Source organism: Eulemur rufifrons, chromosome 4 (genome assembly GCF_041146395.1).
Source record: "Eulemur rufifrons isolate Redbay chromosome 4, OSU_ERuf_1, whole genome shotgun sequence".
In the NCBI taxonomy this organism is placed as follows: Eukaryota; Metazoa; Chordata; class Mammalia; order Primates; family Lemuridae; genus Eulemur; species Eulemur rufifrons.
The window spans coordinates 53,265,273-53,281,524 of NC_090986.1; the positions used below are offsets into that span (position 1 = coordinate 53,265,273).

The 16,252-nt window shown below is 34.8% G+C and overlaps 1 protein-coding gene across 9 annotated transcripts in view; it reads right to left on the bottom strand.

Annotated features, from left to right (window-relative positions):
• The window catches only part of TDRD3 (tudor domain containing 3), a 173,171-nt gene that overhangs the window by 69,206 nt on the left and 87,713 nt on the right, over positions 1-16,252 (bottom strand). For all 9 annotated transcript variants that reach the window (XM_069467185.1, XM_069467176.1, XM_069467179.1 and 6 more), the window contains 2 exons: positions 11,891-12,051; positions 6,223-6,364 (listed from right to left, as the gene is read on the bottom strand). In XM_069467185.1, coding sequence (XP_069323286.1) covers positions 6,223-6,364; positions 11,891-11,964 — 216 coding nt within the window. In that variant the 5' untranslated portion in view covers positions 11,965-12,051. The remainder of the gene's footprint in view (positions 1-6,222; positions 6,365-11,890; positions 12,052-16,252) is intronic.

Sequence of the window (16,252 nt, forward strand, 5' to 3'; positions counted from 1 at the left end):
GTTTTATGTTTTGTAAAACAATGCATATATTGAAGAGGTATTCAATTGTTTTTTACATAAAAAAAGCTTCCAAATCACATTAATTTTATTTTCTTTTTTCCAGAACTCTCATAGTTAGAATTAGAGAGCTAACAATGTATTATGAAAATGGAAATACAATATCCTCCTAGCAAAAGCAATTTTTCAAATTATAAAATCCTTCTAAAATACCATAAGGAGTCCTCAGGACTCCTTTCAGTCATCTATTCCTCCTATTTATATATCTGTTAAAGCACTAGTTGTTATTTAATACATCTTGTCAACTTCAAACTTTTTGTGCCTTTTTAATAATTATCATTACAGAAACCATTATGATTAAAATATGACATAAAATAGTAGGTTACAAAGTTAAAAAAATTCGCCATGTGTACTTTCGGGGATATTCCAGAGTTTTTGCATTATATAAACAATATTATATATTTTATGTAAGTTTTATAAAGAGTAGTAAGACTAATGACAACCGTAACAATCAGTTTACTGAGCAAAGAATACTTTAAACTGTATATGAATGCCACATTTCTTTACAACCTATATGTAAAATATTAAGCTGATTTTTAAAAAAACAACAAATGTATAATATTATCCAGAGGTCCTTTCCTCAGTATTAGTTTAGATATAAAAAAGATTATTCTAAGTTATAATCATTTCAATTTATACAATAATTTCTTTTAAAAGCTCACAAAAGCTGCCAATAATACCATCTTTCAATAACATTATATAATTAAAAACATTTTGCAAAATTTCTACTTCCTGCCCTGATAAAGGTACAAGAGCCACACTTAATCACCCTCTAAAAACAACTAGCAATCTGGACAATCTATAAGAAACAACTTTTTAAGACACAGGACTATTATCCCTGAGAGAAAGAGAGAGAGAGGAAAAAAAAAAAAAGCTATGATAATAAATGTTGTTTTAAACCACAAAAAAAAAAAAGAAAGAAAGAAAGAAAGAAAGAAAGAAAGAAAGAAAGAAAGAAAGAGAGAGAAAACAGGTGAGCTCTGCTTGAAGGCATGATGCAGACAGAGATCACCAGAGAGCTGAGTGGAAAACACCATAGCTCAAACAGGCTAAAGCAACTGGAAGTTGTGGGGCAGAGTTTCAAAAACAGAAATCTATATAGAAAAGAAGCTCCAGAAACCTGCATAGGACTTCCCTTGTGTCACTGCTAAGAATTAGTCTGGGTAAAAACCAACTGAGATTTATAAGCTGAACAATTCCCAGAGCTCACAAAGGGTAAAGAGACAATCCAGCCCTGACTACTCAGCCTGAAGAGTCTCTGGTGATCATTCAGAGCAGTGAGTAGAAACCCAAAGGGCTAAAAAATATTTGGAGCAAAGGCTACTCTAAATGCTCCTTTCAAAGCTTGAATACATGTCTCTAAGGGGTCAAACTGACCAAAAGTATATTAATCATTTGCCAAAGCTAGTTTCTACGGTCATTTAAGGTATATAACAACATCTAGACTCTCAACAACCAACTACATCACAATGTCCAGCATCTAAGCAAAAACAACAAGGCATGCCAAGAAAGGAAAATGTGATCTGTAATAAAAACAGAGCCACAGATGAGAAAGAGGAAAAACTAGCAAACAGAGTATTAAACATCTATTAAACTATACTACTAAAATTATGTGTAAGTATTTAAAGGAAAACATGAATTCAATGAGAAAATAAATAGAAAATATTACAAAAAATGAAATGAAACTTCTATATAAGAAAAAACTGTCAGAAATAAAAATCTCATTGGATGGGATTGTGAATGAGCAAATTAGACACTGCAGAACAAAAGATTAGTGAAGTTAAAGGTGTAAAGATCCCTTAAACCCAGGAGTTTGAGATTGCAGTGAGCTACAATGATACCACTGCACTCTAGCTGGGGCAACAGGGTAAGACCCGGTCTCAAAAAAAAAAAAAAAAATAAGTTGTGCTTCTGTACACTAACAATATAAAAAAAAATTAAGAAAACACAATTCCATTTACAATAGCATCAACACAAATAAAATACTTAGGAATAAACTTAACCAAAAAGGCAAAAGACTTGTACACTGAAAACCACAAAACATTGCTTAGAAATTAAAGACACAAATAAATGAAAGGACATCTAATGCTCAAGGATTGAAATATTTAATATTGTTAAGATGTCAATACTATCCAAATTGGTCTACAGATTCAATACAATCCTTATCAAAATCCCAATGATATTTTTTGCAGAAATAGGAAAATAATTCCTAAAATTTATATGGAATCTCAAAGGACCCTGAATAGCCAAAACAATCCTGGAAAAGGTCTCACATTTCCCAATTATAAAACTTAATAAAAAGTTACAGTAATCAAAATGGTATACCATAAAGACAGACATATAGACCAATGAAACAGAACAGAGAACCCAGAAATGAATCCTTGCATATATGGCCAAATGATTTTTGACAAGGAAGAAAGACCATTCATTGGGAAAAGAACAGTCTTTTCAAAAAATGCTGTGGGAAAACTAGATATTCACATGCAAAAGAAGGAAGGTGGCCCCTTAACTTACACCAAATACAAAATTTACTCAAAATGGATCAAAAACCTAAGCCTAAAAGTTAAACCTATAAAACTCTTAAAAACTTTTATACGTCAAAGGATGCTATCAACAGAGTCAAAAGGCAACCTATAGAATGGGAAAAAATATTTGCTGTTCATGTATCTTAGAACATGTATCATACAACAACAAAAAATAATCTGATTAAAAAATGGGCAAAAAAATTCAATAGAAATTTCTCCAAAGAATATACAAATGGCCAATAAGCACACAAAAAGATACTCAACATCACTAAGCATTTAGGGAAATGCAAACCAAAAACAATGAGATTCTATTTCACACACATTAGGATGACTGCTATCAAAAGACACAAAATAACAAGTGTTAGTGAGGATGTAAAGAAATTGGACCCCTGTGCACTGCTGGTGAGAATGAATGTAAAATGGTATAGCTACTGTGGAAAACAGTAAGGCGGTTCCTCACAAAATTAAAAAAAAATCACCATATGATCCATCAATTCCACTTCTGGGTATATACCCAAAAGAACTGAAAGCAAGGTCTTGAGATGTTTGTACACCCATGTTCACAGCAGCATTATTCACAAGAACCAAAAGGTGGAAAACAACCCAAATGTCCATTGATAGATAAATGAACAAAATGTGATATACATACACACTAGAATACTATTAAACCTTAAAAAGGAAGGAAATTCTGACACAGGCTATAACATGACTGAACCTTGAAGATATTATACTAAGGGAAATAAGTTAGGCACAAAAGAATAAATACTGGACGATTCCACATACATGAATTACCTAGAGTAGTCATATTCATAGAGACAGAAAGTAAAAGGGTGATTGCCAAAAACTGAGAGGAACAGAGAATGAGGAATTATTCTTTAATGAGTACAGAGCTAAGTTTGGGAAGATGAAAAAGTTCAGGAGGTAAAAGGTGATGATAGTTGTGCAACAATGTGAATGTACTTAATGCCACTGAACTTTACATTTAAAAATGGTTAAAATGTTAAATTTTATGTTATGTATGCTTTATCACAATATAAAAATAAGAAAAAGACAGATCTGTAATTTGGGGGCACTAAAATGTTATAGAACTATATTATTTTGCAAATTACATCTGGTACAGAACTCCCTAGAACCTTACAAACATACACAACACTTAGGTTAGAGGTTTTTTTGTTTCTTCTTTGCTTCATTTTTCTGTAATCAACTTACCACAGCTACAATGCCTGCATGTAGTTTACTGCTCAATGCTCCCTTTGGCTATTTTACAAGAATTAGTTTAGGGCTCCTTTCCTTTCAAAATTAACTCTATGGTTTATGAGTTCTATGCTTACATTTGATTTCTACGTGTACCATCTGCCAGCTGCTCAAGTAATTGTACTCTCCATGTTTCCTACATTGCTATGGATACAAAATCAAAAAACTATAAAACCAAAGAGAACTATAATCATATTAAGATATTTTTATCACTCCCTAACAAGAAATACTGATGTAGCTTTCAGAAAGCAAAGTACAGAGACATATAAAATATTTCAAGGACAACTATCAAACTAAACTACATATGTGTGTGTTGAGGGTAAGGAGGTTCCTAGAAATGTTTAACTGACTTTACGGTTATTAGGGAGATAGTTCTGGCTGGGTCGTGGGAAAATTATGTAAGGTATTGGTCTTACTTGAGGACATTTTATCACACTTTAAAAAAACTCTAACAACAACAAAAATATAATATATCAACTTATGAAAGGATTACATAAAATGGGTGGGGTCTCTCCAGGAAATTCACAGTTCGTTAATGTAAAACTACTAAGCCACTTCTGAATTACTTTCTTTTGTGACATTTTCAAACAATGCAGTTGCGGAACATTACCCTATATTGCATAGTACAGAAGCCCAATGTGGCACATTAGTATCATAAGGAATAAGTACTAAGAAATAAAAACATCCTTATCCATTTACCTTTCAAACACAGGTACTTTCCAACTAAAAAAATAGAAAAAAATAATGTATCAGAAAATACCAAAAGCATGAAATATTACTAGGCCCTTGGCTGGCTTTAAACAAGAAGCAAAATTTGAGGGTGGCACAAGAACATCAATTTCAGTTCAAAAAGTAATTACCTTTAAATTCATTTATTCCACAGGTATTTTTTTATGATATCTATTACATGTAAGGCTCAGGGCTACCATTTTGGAGATAGAGGATGGCTGTTATGATATAATGGGAGAAAATGGTCTTGGATTCTGCTCAGATCCATCGCCTATTAGCTGTCTAACCATAAAGTTATCTAACAGTTCTTAAAAGTTCGTTTTCTAAATCTATATAAATACAATACCCCTTACAAAACTATTAAGAGGATAACATGAGATACAGATGCAAGAGCCCAGCACAATATCTATATAGAGTGTTCAACAAATATTTGTAGAATTGAACATAGATAATACAAACAAGAATTCTGACCTCAAGAAGCTTACAATCTATTAAAGGAGATGAGAAATAAACATGATCTTGGCACTAGGTAAAAAGTAACAACACACTGTTAGTAAGAGCAAAGTGTTTAGAGTATTCAATAAAGGAATAACAACTTCAGTTCCTGAAGAAGCATGTGCTTGATCTGGGTCAAAGAGTGTGGGCATCCTTTGGCCATGCACAGATTAAGAGAAAACAAGATGAATGGTGTAAAAGTGGGAAAATCTTTTCTTTTTTTTCCAAAAGTATAACTGAGGAAAGCATAGAGAAGCCAAAAAAGAGGAAGTAGTTCCATTTGGCTAAAACAAAATCTATATGGAAGAATTTAGAAATTTGAAAAGGTAAACTGAAACTAGGGCTGGATTTTAAACAGCCTTGAATCCCAAATTAAGGCATTTGAAATACAAGCAGGGTGTACCATGTTCTATACTATGGTGAAGGAAGATAATCTGGCAGAAGGACATGAAATAAATTAGAAGATAGAGAAAGGATACATGGAGAGACAGTTAAAAGGCCACTACAGTAGTACAGGCAAGAGATACTAAAGACCTAAACTACAGTAACAGCAATGGAGCTGGAGAGCAAGGGATGATACGAGATTTGACTGCAGTGGACAAAAGAATTATTTGCTGGAAGCAAAGTAGCGGAACAATTACAAGATAACCTACATGACTGGGAGGATGAAGACACTGCTAACATAAATGTGGGGAAACATCAACTAATGTGACTAGAAAGTCAAGTGCAACAAGAACCCCTCCATTATAGTGAAATCTAACTTGCTTTCATTTGCATGTACGTGTATGTAGATAAGACAAATACACATACATTATATTCATACATATGCACAAACACTTGTTTTTGTAGAAAGAATTATACACAGATACATTATACATAGCTTATAATTGTTATCTTGGTAGTTTTGAAATGTGTCAGTAAGGAATGATTTTTAAAAGTATGTAATAAAATGGTAATACTTAAAAATTATATCTGCTTTAGAGTAACAATATGCTTAGACAAAGACAGTTTTTCTAAAGATAATCATATTCAATTCTATTCAACCCTGATACAAAAGACTAATTTTACTATTCAGTATGGGAAATGCTCTTTAAAATATGATAATGCGATAAAGAGTGTAGTGTTTTAAAAGTTCCAGGCATTTTTCTTAATTTGCACTTACTCTTTGTAATTCCCATTTCTCAATAAGGTGCTCCACTTCACCGCCAAGGACTGTGGTATTAGAGTCATTCAAGAGTAGGAATCCGTTTTTTATGTCAACAATGCCTGAGAGCTTAACCTTAGTTCCAGGTGGTGTGTTCAGGCTAAAGCAAAAAAAAGAGTTAAAAGTGAAAAACACATTGAAGCTTCTCCCCAAACCTACAAATCAGTCTCATAACCTAAGCAAGTTCTTCAAAATGCACTAACACCAAAACTATTTTTCAGGAGATTGGCTATATAATATAAACACATCACCAGGGAGGAAGTTAGAAGACCAGAAACAAGATTGGCATTTTCTAGCTTCATGACAAAGAAATGAGCTTTAGTTTCCACATGCCAAAAAAAAAAAAAAAAATTGTGGACAACAATCATACCTCACAAAATTGTAGAAAAATTAAATAGAATGAAAGATATCAAAGTACTTTCTCAACTATGCCATGCTATACAAGATCTGCCATTTTTTTTCCTCTGAGCTTTGTGCACTACAAAAATATACTATGTTACAAAATTAAATCTCAATACAGAAAAAGATTTCTGACTGGTAGTAATCCTTAAAATTTAACGTCTATATAAGCTACAGTAATCCATACAAAATAACGCTCTTTTTTGTTAATCATTTAGTCAAAGATAAAATGAGAATTATTTACACAATAACTTTAAAAGGATTTTTACACACCAACTTTAAAAGAACATTCCTATAATAAGCTAATAGTATCAGATTTGTAGCAAACATTATACCATGACTCCTTTTACAAAAACCAAAGAAGAGATGTTTACCCTCCTATCAATCTTTTGGTAAAGGAAACAAGGGAAGAAATCCATTTCATCACACAGGTTTGTTCTAAAGTAAAAACATACATACTGAGTCCCATCTCCTCTCTTCTACATACAATAAGGGGTAAAGTACTCCAAATAGTATTCCCAAAGTTGGTCCTAAAACACTTTGGATAAATTAGAAAATTATTCTGAAATAGTTTCACATTGTTCATATTTTAAAAGCTCGTGAAATTCACCATGTGCTGATATATGCAACAGCAAATCAGTGAGATTGTTAATATCTGGGTTTTCTTTTCCTTTTGGAGAAAGATAGTTAACAGCTAACATGAAGAACTAGAGGATGTCTGTTTTTAAAGCTTTAAAGAGCCCGTACAGAGTAAGATAGATTATATACTAAAAATTATCCTTTCTACCATATATGTATAATTTTTATATATCAATGACATCTCAATAAAGCTATTAAAAATTATTCTGAGAACCCGAAGCTTAATCATTCTTAGTTATCACTCACAACCTCCAAAACAAATGGTCATGAACAGCCTTGCCTACCCTAACCCTTAAGTATGAGAGCTCTGTGATGGTAAATATAGTAGACTTAGAACAATCTCTATCAGACTTGCAAGATCAGCAACAACTAAATACAGTTACACTTTTTTCCCCAATTCCAGGCAATCCGCAAATCCAGATTGTCATAACTCTACAGTCATCATATAGGGATAAATCAAAAAGATAAGCAGTAAGGACCCCAGGATGACCCCCACTCTTTACCTCTAAAAATATACACTAATTATATCATTTACTTAAGACCTATGCAGTCAAATTATTTGAGGATGGACCTACAATTTCATTGGGACAATTGATAGTCTCACCAGATTATAGTTCTGTTCCCACAAAAGGGAAACAGGGACTAAAATTTTATTTTATTTTTTTGATATATCATAGTTGTACCTATTTTGGGGGTATGTGTGATATTTCAATACATGTATACAATGTGTAATGATCAGATCAGGGTAATTTCCATATCCATCACCTCAAACACTTACCTTTTCTTTATGTTGGGAACACTACAAATCTACTCTTCTAGTTATTTTGAAATATGCAGTAAATTAATGTTAACTATAGTCCCCCTATTGTGCTATCAAACACTAGATCTTATTCCTTCTAACGGTATTTTTGTACCCATTAAAGAACCCCTTCTCTATCCCTCCATTCCCACTTCTCTTCTCAGCCTCTGGTGACCACCATTCTATTCACTACCTCCATGAGATCAAGTTTTTAGCTCCCACATATGAGTGAGAACTTGCAACATTTATTTTTCTGTGCCTGGCTTATTTCAATTAACATAATGCCCTCCAGTTCCATCCACATTGCTGCAAATGACAGGATTTTATTCTTTATTATAGTGGAATAATATTCCATTGTCTACATATACAACATTATCCATTCAACCACTGATTGACACTTAGGTTGATTCTGTATCTTGAGTATTGTGAATAGTGCTACAATAAACACGGGAGTGCAGACATTTCCTGAGTATGAAGATTTCCTTTCTTTTGGAAATATACCCTGCAGTGAGATTGCTGGATCATATGGTAGTCCTATTTTTAATTTTTTGAGGAACCTCCATACTGTTTTCCATGGTGGCTGTACTAATTTACATCCCCACCAAAGGTATACCAGCATGCCCATTTTCTGCATCCTAGCCAGCAGGTTGTTTTTTGTCTTTTTGATAACAGTCATTCTAACAGAGGTTAAGATGATATCTCATTGTGGTTTTGATTTGCATTTTCCTTATGATTAGTGATGCTGAGCATTTTTTCATATACCTGTTGGCCATTTGTATGTCTTCTTTTGAAAAATGTCTATTCGTGGTTTTTGTCCATTTTTTAAATCATATTTTTTTGCTGTTATCTGAGTTCCTTATATGCTGTACTTATTAATCCTTTGTCAGACGGATAATTTTCAAATATTTTCTCTCATTCTGTAGTTGCCTACTCACTTTGTTCATTGTTTTCTTTGCTGCGCAGAAACATTTTAGATTAATGTAATCCCATTTGCCTATTTTTGCTTTTGTTGCCTGTGCTCTTGAAGTCTTATCCCAAAAAAAGCCTTTGCCCAGACCAATGTTCTGTTGTGTTTTCCCAATGTTTTCTTCCAGTAGTTTCATAGTTTCAGGTCTTATATTTAAGTCTTTAATCCATTTTGAGTTGATTTTTATTTATGGTGGAAGATGGAAATCTAGTTTCATTCTTCTGTGTATGGATATCCATTTTTCCCAGCCCCATTTATTAAAGAGACTGTCTTTTCCACTAACGTATGTTTTTGGCACCTTTGTTGAAAATGAGTTGGCAGTAAGTACATGGATTTATTTCTGGGCTCTCCATTCCGTTCTATTATTCTGTCTGTTTTTATGCCAGTACTGTGCTGTTTGGGTTATTATAGCTTTGTAGTACAATTTGAATCGCTTATTTCAAATACTTATGTGATATCTCCAGCTTTGTTCTTTTTGTTCAGGATTACTTCAGCTATTCGGGGTCTTTTGTAATTCCATAGGGGCTAAAATTTTAATACAATTTTTGCTATATCACCTTTAGGACCATAATTAACTTTTATTAAGACAGCTAATTATGCTTTAATTGCTATTTTTATTGGCATCCCATATCTTTACTCTCTCTTCACTGCAATTAAAAAATAAAAACAAAAATTAGCAAGGGGTGGGGCAGGAGGTAGGACAAAAGAGTAGAAACAAGTACCCCAGAGAAATGCAAAGCCCATGTGAGGCAACACATCCAGCAACAGCCCCTGGTTTAACCTATCTAGAGAGTTCTTTCACCTTTCTTCTAAGATAACCAAACATTTTAAACATTTTAAAAAGAGCCTTCCAAATTGTTCACATGTAAGAACAGTTTTGTAAGCTGTCATTATTTATAGCACCAAAAGTAGATATGCTGCTTCAATAATGAGTGAATGCGCACATGACAATAATTTTTTCAGTTGTCAAGCTGCAATAAATTCAACAAGAGATAACAGTAGACAGCATTGGGCAGGGCCCTCAACTCTAAGCTAACCTTGTGTTTTCATTTACCTCAGAGAAACATCAACCGTAAAACCAGAAAACGAGACATTATATAGCAAGCCTTCCTTCTGAGTCATCTGTGAACTCCCCTGTAGGGGTTCTGACTGAATTTGTCAAAGGAGGAAAAGCTGCTTCTCCACAAAAGTAGGAATCCTCCTAACTCTTCAAAAAGAAGACAACATAATCTCAAAGTCAATAAATTCCCCTTTAAATATACAAATCAACATTTTAGACAAACATATATCTTCTGATGAGGGGGCCTCCCTTACCAGAGGCAGACATAAGTTGAAAGAAAAAAAAAAGACGGGAAATCATTGAGGATGATGTACAAGGCCTCAACCTACCACATCTCCTCCCAGATACCACTATCCCAAATCACGGAAGCTCCACTACATGGAACTTCCCACCCTCCTGTTGCCAGGACACTGTGTCTTTGCATGTGCTATTCCCTCTCCCACCTCTCTCAAAATGCCTACTCATATTTTAAGTCCCACTCCAAGCAGAGGTAATTTTCTGGACTCCTAGTTCTTTCAGTTGATATATTTCTTCTAATAATTGTATGCCTATGTGCCTACCTCAATAGCATAGGTGCTACTGGGAAGCAAAATCTAAACTCTGTTTACCTTTGTACCTTCAGCAGTGGATAAAGGAAGTGGAACACAGTGGATGCTAAATACTTGATAAATGCTTGCTCTGGAGAAAAAGAGTTAACACTAAGTGAAAAAGCTCAAAGGGCCCAAAGCATCGGATAAGAGCATATACAATGAGCAAAAAGAGAAAAAATGAGGGGGGGGGGGGCGGGGTGCAAATGTCCAGGGAAAGTTCCCACCATTAATCCAGTTTGAGCCCTTCCCACAGGGCTCAAACTGGATTAATGGGAACACTGAGGATAAAGAAGACATTTTCCCTTCCTTCTCAATGCTTTTCTCCATTCCATTAGGCACGACTCTAAAAGGCTCTCATAAAAATAGCCTGTAATCTCACGCCTGTAATCCTAGCACTCTGGGAGGCCGAGGCGGGTGGATCGCTCGAGGTCAGGAGTTCGAGACCAGCCTGAGCAAGAGCGAGACCCCATCTCTACTAAAAATAGAAAGACATTATATGGACAACTAAAAATCTATATAGAAAAAATTAGCCGGGCATAGTGGCGCATGCCTGTAGTCCCAGCTACTCGGGAGGCTGAGGCAGTAGGATCGCTTAAGCCGAGGAGTCTGAGGTTGCTGTGAGCTAAGCTGACGCCACAGCACTCACTCTAGCCTGGGCAACAAAGTGAGACTCTGTCTCAACAAAAAAAAAAAAAAAAAAGAATGATTTGGAATATTGTTCCTTAGGGAGTTCCTCCTTATCTTAAGAAGTGGTATGGCACATGAACCTCCCTGACTTCAATCCTTTCCTAAGAAAATTCATTAGCCTATAAAACTTTGCTAGAACATAAAATAGTGTGATAGACACACTATTATGCACACAGATACTGAGCTATCAAGAAAGAAACAGTAACATTTTTTAAAATTCTGTTTGTTCTGAACAATTAAATGACCTAAAATTTCTGACAAAACTGAAAAGATTACTTTTCATGCAAAAATACCTTAAATTTCTGTTTTTATAATTAACATTAACCAATAAGTAACTAATTCCATTAAAGCAGAACTGCAAAGCTCTGTAATTTCATCTTGAAAGTTACAACATGCAATTAAGAGTTAATTCCTTCTTTTCAAAGTTCCTAAAACACATCCTTCAAACACTCTGTAGCATATATACAAAATAAAGTGCCAATCACCTTATTTTTGACATATAACTAAATTCTACTGCTGTGCAACTTATGTGACCATCAGTCATCTGCAATCGCAGCATCCTTGGCGCAGCCTGAGATTCTTCGTTATCCTTTGGTGCAGCAACATTGCGAATTTTTTGAATTTGCAAAACACATGGACCTTCAAGCTGTCAAAACACAAAAGAAAAAAAAAAAATTACTTTCTAGTCACAGCTGTTTTCATTTATAGTGTTTCTGTTTTCCCTAATGGTCATGCTTTATGATTCATAATGGTTAACTTCAATTAAAGTCAAAACTAAAATTATATTATATATATCAGGTGTTTTGGGGGGAGTTGGTATTTACAGATAAAACTTCAAAAGAATATCCTGAAGAACAATTTTTTTTATATAATTCTGAATTCATTTTCACATAAGAAGAAGAAAGCCCTGGGAAAACCAAGTTATTCTGGATGAAGTTATATTAATTGATGCTCTTAGTCTTATGTGATCTAAATAATACAAATACATCCCACTTCTCCCCCAATGCATAGTAAGGGACGTTTTGAAAATAAAGAACTTGGCAATTTTTTAAGAGACATCAACTTTGTGGCAGCAATTCAAAGAAATGTTTTCTGTTTAGATACCAAGTTTAAAGTGCACCCTCTGCTGGTATAAATGAAGAATACAATACCCCCAAAACTATAAAGTTCAAGAAGTATGTGGCCGGGCGCGGTGGCTCACGCCTGTAATCCTAGCACTCTGGGAGGCCGAGACGGGTGGATTGCTCGAGGTCAGGAGTTCGAGACCAGCCTGAGCAAGAGTGAGACCCCGTCTCTACTAAAAATAGAAAGAAATTATATGGACAACTAAAATACATATATACAAAAAAAAATTAGCCGGGCATGGTGGTGCATGCCTGTAGTCCCAGCTACTCGGGAGGCTGAGGCAGGAGGATCGCTTGAGCCCAGGAGTTTGAGGTTGCTGTGAGCTAGGCTGAAGCCACGGCACTCACTCTAGCCCGGGCAACAGAGTGAGACTCTGTCTCAAAAAAAAAAAAAAAAAGAAGTATGAGTTGTACTTGACTTATTTACAGCACTAAATCTAATGCTGTGTTATATATGTTGGCAGTAGGGAGAAGAAATGTCCTCTCTGGCCAAATTTCAATCAAAGAAAAACAAAATGATAAACTAGCTATAAAGTTAAAAGTTTTACATAATAAAATGCTTACAGCAAAGTAGGGAAATAACAGCAAAATCTGCTTATGTGTCTGAAAAATAAATTTAATTAAAGTAACAATTTTTACATCTTTCAATAGTTCATACTTTGGGGGAAAGGCTACTTTTTAAAAATAAATAGTCTTTCAAGTAAAATATTTTTTTGCATATTAAATTAATTTATATTTTCAGCAAAGAGAAATGTGAAATGATTGACAAACTTTTGCATTATTTCCCAAGCAAGCATGTTCCCAAGTTGAAAAGTTTCTACTCCACATTTACCAGTATTCTGCCTGCAAAGGGCTAATTCTAAATTTAGGCCCAGAAAATGTAATTTAAAAAAAGGATCTAAAATTTCATTTAATTTTCAGTTATGAATAAAAAATTCCAAGTTGCAACAAGTCCAAAACCCTTAACAAGTAGATAAGCTCCTAATTCAAGATGAACTTTTTCTTTGGCTTTTGTTAATGTCACTAAAATAAAGACATTTAAATTAAATCACAAGCAGGTTATGGTTATTGTAACATTCATCATTCTCTTTATTTTAGTACTTCCAATATCTTTAGCTGAGGCATCCAGGGGTGGGGAACCTGCAGTCTTCTGATTTCAAGATTGTTCTTTTTAAGTACCAAAGGAGACATGAAAAGCTTCATCTTTCTTTGTTGCACCCCTTTTAATAAAAGGATTTCTTCTGTAAAATTTGGATTTAGTCAAAAGGCCACACCTAAGGACCAAGGCCACATATGGCCTTCAGGCCGCAGATTCCCCATGGTAGAATGTGTTCCAATGTGAGACACATATCCATAGGGACTGTACTTCCACAGAAATGTAGGAGGGAAATATTTGTTTCTATTTAATTGTTACTAAGAAAAAAATCAAACTTTACTAATATTCAAATCCAGAGCAACAAGGGCACCCTCACTCAGTCTACACAACCCAAGTCACAAGGTATCTTTAGAATCTGGAGAGTGCTACATCCCATAGGTATTGCAATGACACCATCACTGGTTTGTTTACTTTCAACATGTTGTGGCAAACTGCCTTTTATCTGTGCACAATTAAATGGATATATGAATTATATTACCTAGTTTTAACCATTAACACTCACAAAATGGACGAGTCACTTTTAAAGTTTCTGCCAAAGAAACATAAACAGAAGGTAATGCCAATGATGCCAAAATAGGGTAGAAATAGGACTATTTTGCTGATCTCCTACATTTAGTTGACCATGAGAACAAAAAGCTAGGGAATGAATGACAGGGATGAACATTTGCCCCCAACTCCTATGTTTCCTAGCAGACAGCAAGTTTACTTATTTAATTAATTCAATTCCTGGCCTTTCCATCCCTTTCAATAGTGGCCCCTGCAAAAGATAAGTCTATCTGGAATCTATAAATGTGACCTCATCTGGGAAAACGGCTCTTTTCACATGTAATTAGGGTAAAAATCTAGGATGAGAACATCGTGGATTAGGGTGGGACCTAAGTCCAATGAGTGTCCTTAGAAGAGAAGGGGAAACAAACACAGAGAGACAAGATATAATGACCATGTGAAAATGGAGGCAGAAATTGAAGCTATACATCTACACGCCAAGAAAGGCCAACGACTGCCTACAGCTATCAAAAGCTAGGAGAGAAGCATGGAACAAATTCTCCTTCAGAGCCTCCGAAAGGAACAAAGCAACTCTGCAGACACCTTGATTTTATACTTCTAGCTACAGAACTGTAAGAAAATAAATTTCCACTGTGTTAAGCCACCAAATTTATGGTAATTTGTTACAGCAGCCTCACCTACTTATGGAATGACTTATCTTGCCGGGAAGAATATACTGTGTATTTGTCTTAGCCTCACTCTTCTTCCTCTTGAGATCTAATTAGGGATGATGATGAAGCAGTCACTTATTTGGCCTCTTCATCAGATTGGCACTTCCATAAGTGAGTATACAAGTCTACATGTTTAGTGGTTTAGCTAATAACTGTCCCACTAAGCCACATCTTCCAAATAAACTTTTATCAGTATAAAGTTGATATTCTGGCCCACATGTGCCACTCTTTTACTTCCCAACTGGTTCAAAGGCAAATTAGAAAAGGTGGTACTATTTCTTAGAACCTCCTGAGAAACCCCCAAATTATACATAATCTCTTGATTGTCACATCACAATATGAATCATCAAGCCTTAAGATTAGTGGTTTCACAATTCAGAAAGTCCATAAGTACACCAGCAGATATAATTAATCTCTATGTACATAAACTGGAAAACACTGGGGACGTGGACAAATTCTTGGAAACACAATCTCTCTACGCTCAATCAGGAAGAAACAGAACTTCTGATCACACTAATACCAAGTAACAAAATTAAAGCAGCAATAAAAAATCTTCCCACAAAAAAAAAGTACTGGACCAGATAGTTCAACAGCCAAATTTTACCAGACCTACAAAGAACTGGTACTGATACTGCAGAAATTATTTCATCACATTGAGAAGGAAGGAATTCTCCCTAACTCATTCTATGAAGCCAATATGACCTTGATGCCAAAGACAGAAAAGGGCAGAACAAAAAAATAAAATCACAGACCAATATCCCTTAAGAATATAGATGTAAAAATGCTCAATAAAATCCTAACAAACTGAACTCATCTGCACATCAAAAAAATAATCCACCATGACCAAGTGGGCTTCATCCCAGAGATGCAAGGATGGTTCAACATATGCAAATCTATAAATGTGATTCACCACGTATGATCCTCTCAACAAACGCAGAAAAAGCATTTGGCAAAATTCAGCACCCTTTTATGATAAGAACTCTTAACAAAATAGGCATAGATAGAACATATCTCAAAATTATAAAAGCCATATATGACAAACCCACAGCCAACATTATACTGAATGGGGAAAAATTGAGAGCATTCCTGCTTAGAACTGGAACCAGACAAGGTTGCCCACTGTCACCACAGTGCTGGAAGTCCTAGCCAGAGCAATCAGGCAAGAGAAGGAAATTAAGGGTATCCAAATGAGGAAAGAAGAGGTCAAACAATTGCTCTTTGAGGCTAATATGATCTTATATGTAGAAAACCCCAAAGATTCTGCCAAGAGACTCCAGGAATTGATAAATAAATTCAGCAAAGGCTCACATTACAAAATCAAAATTAGAAGCATTGCTATATGCCAACAAC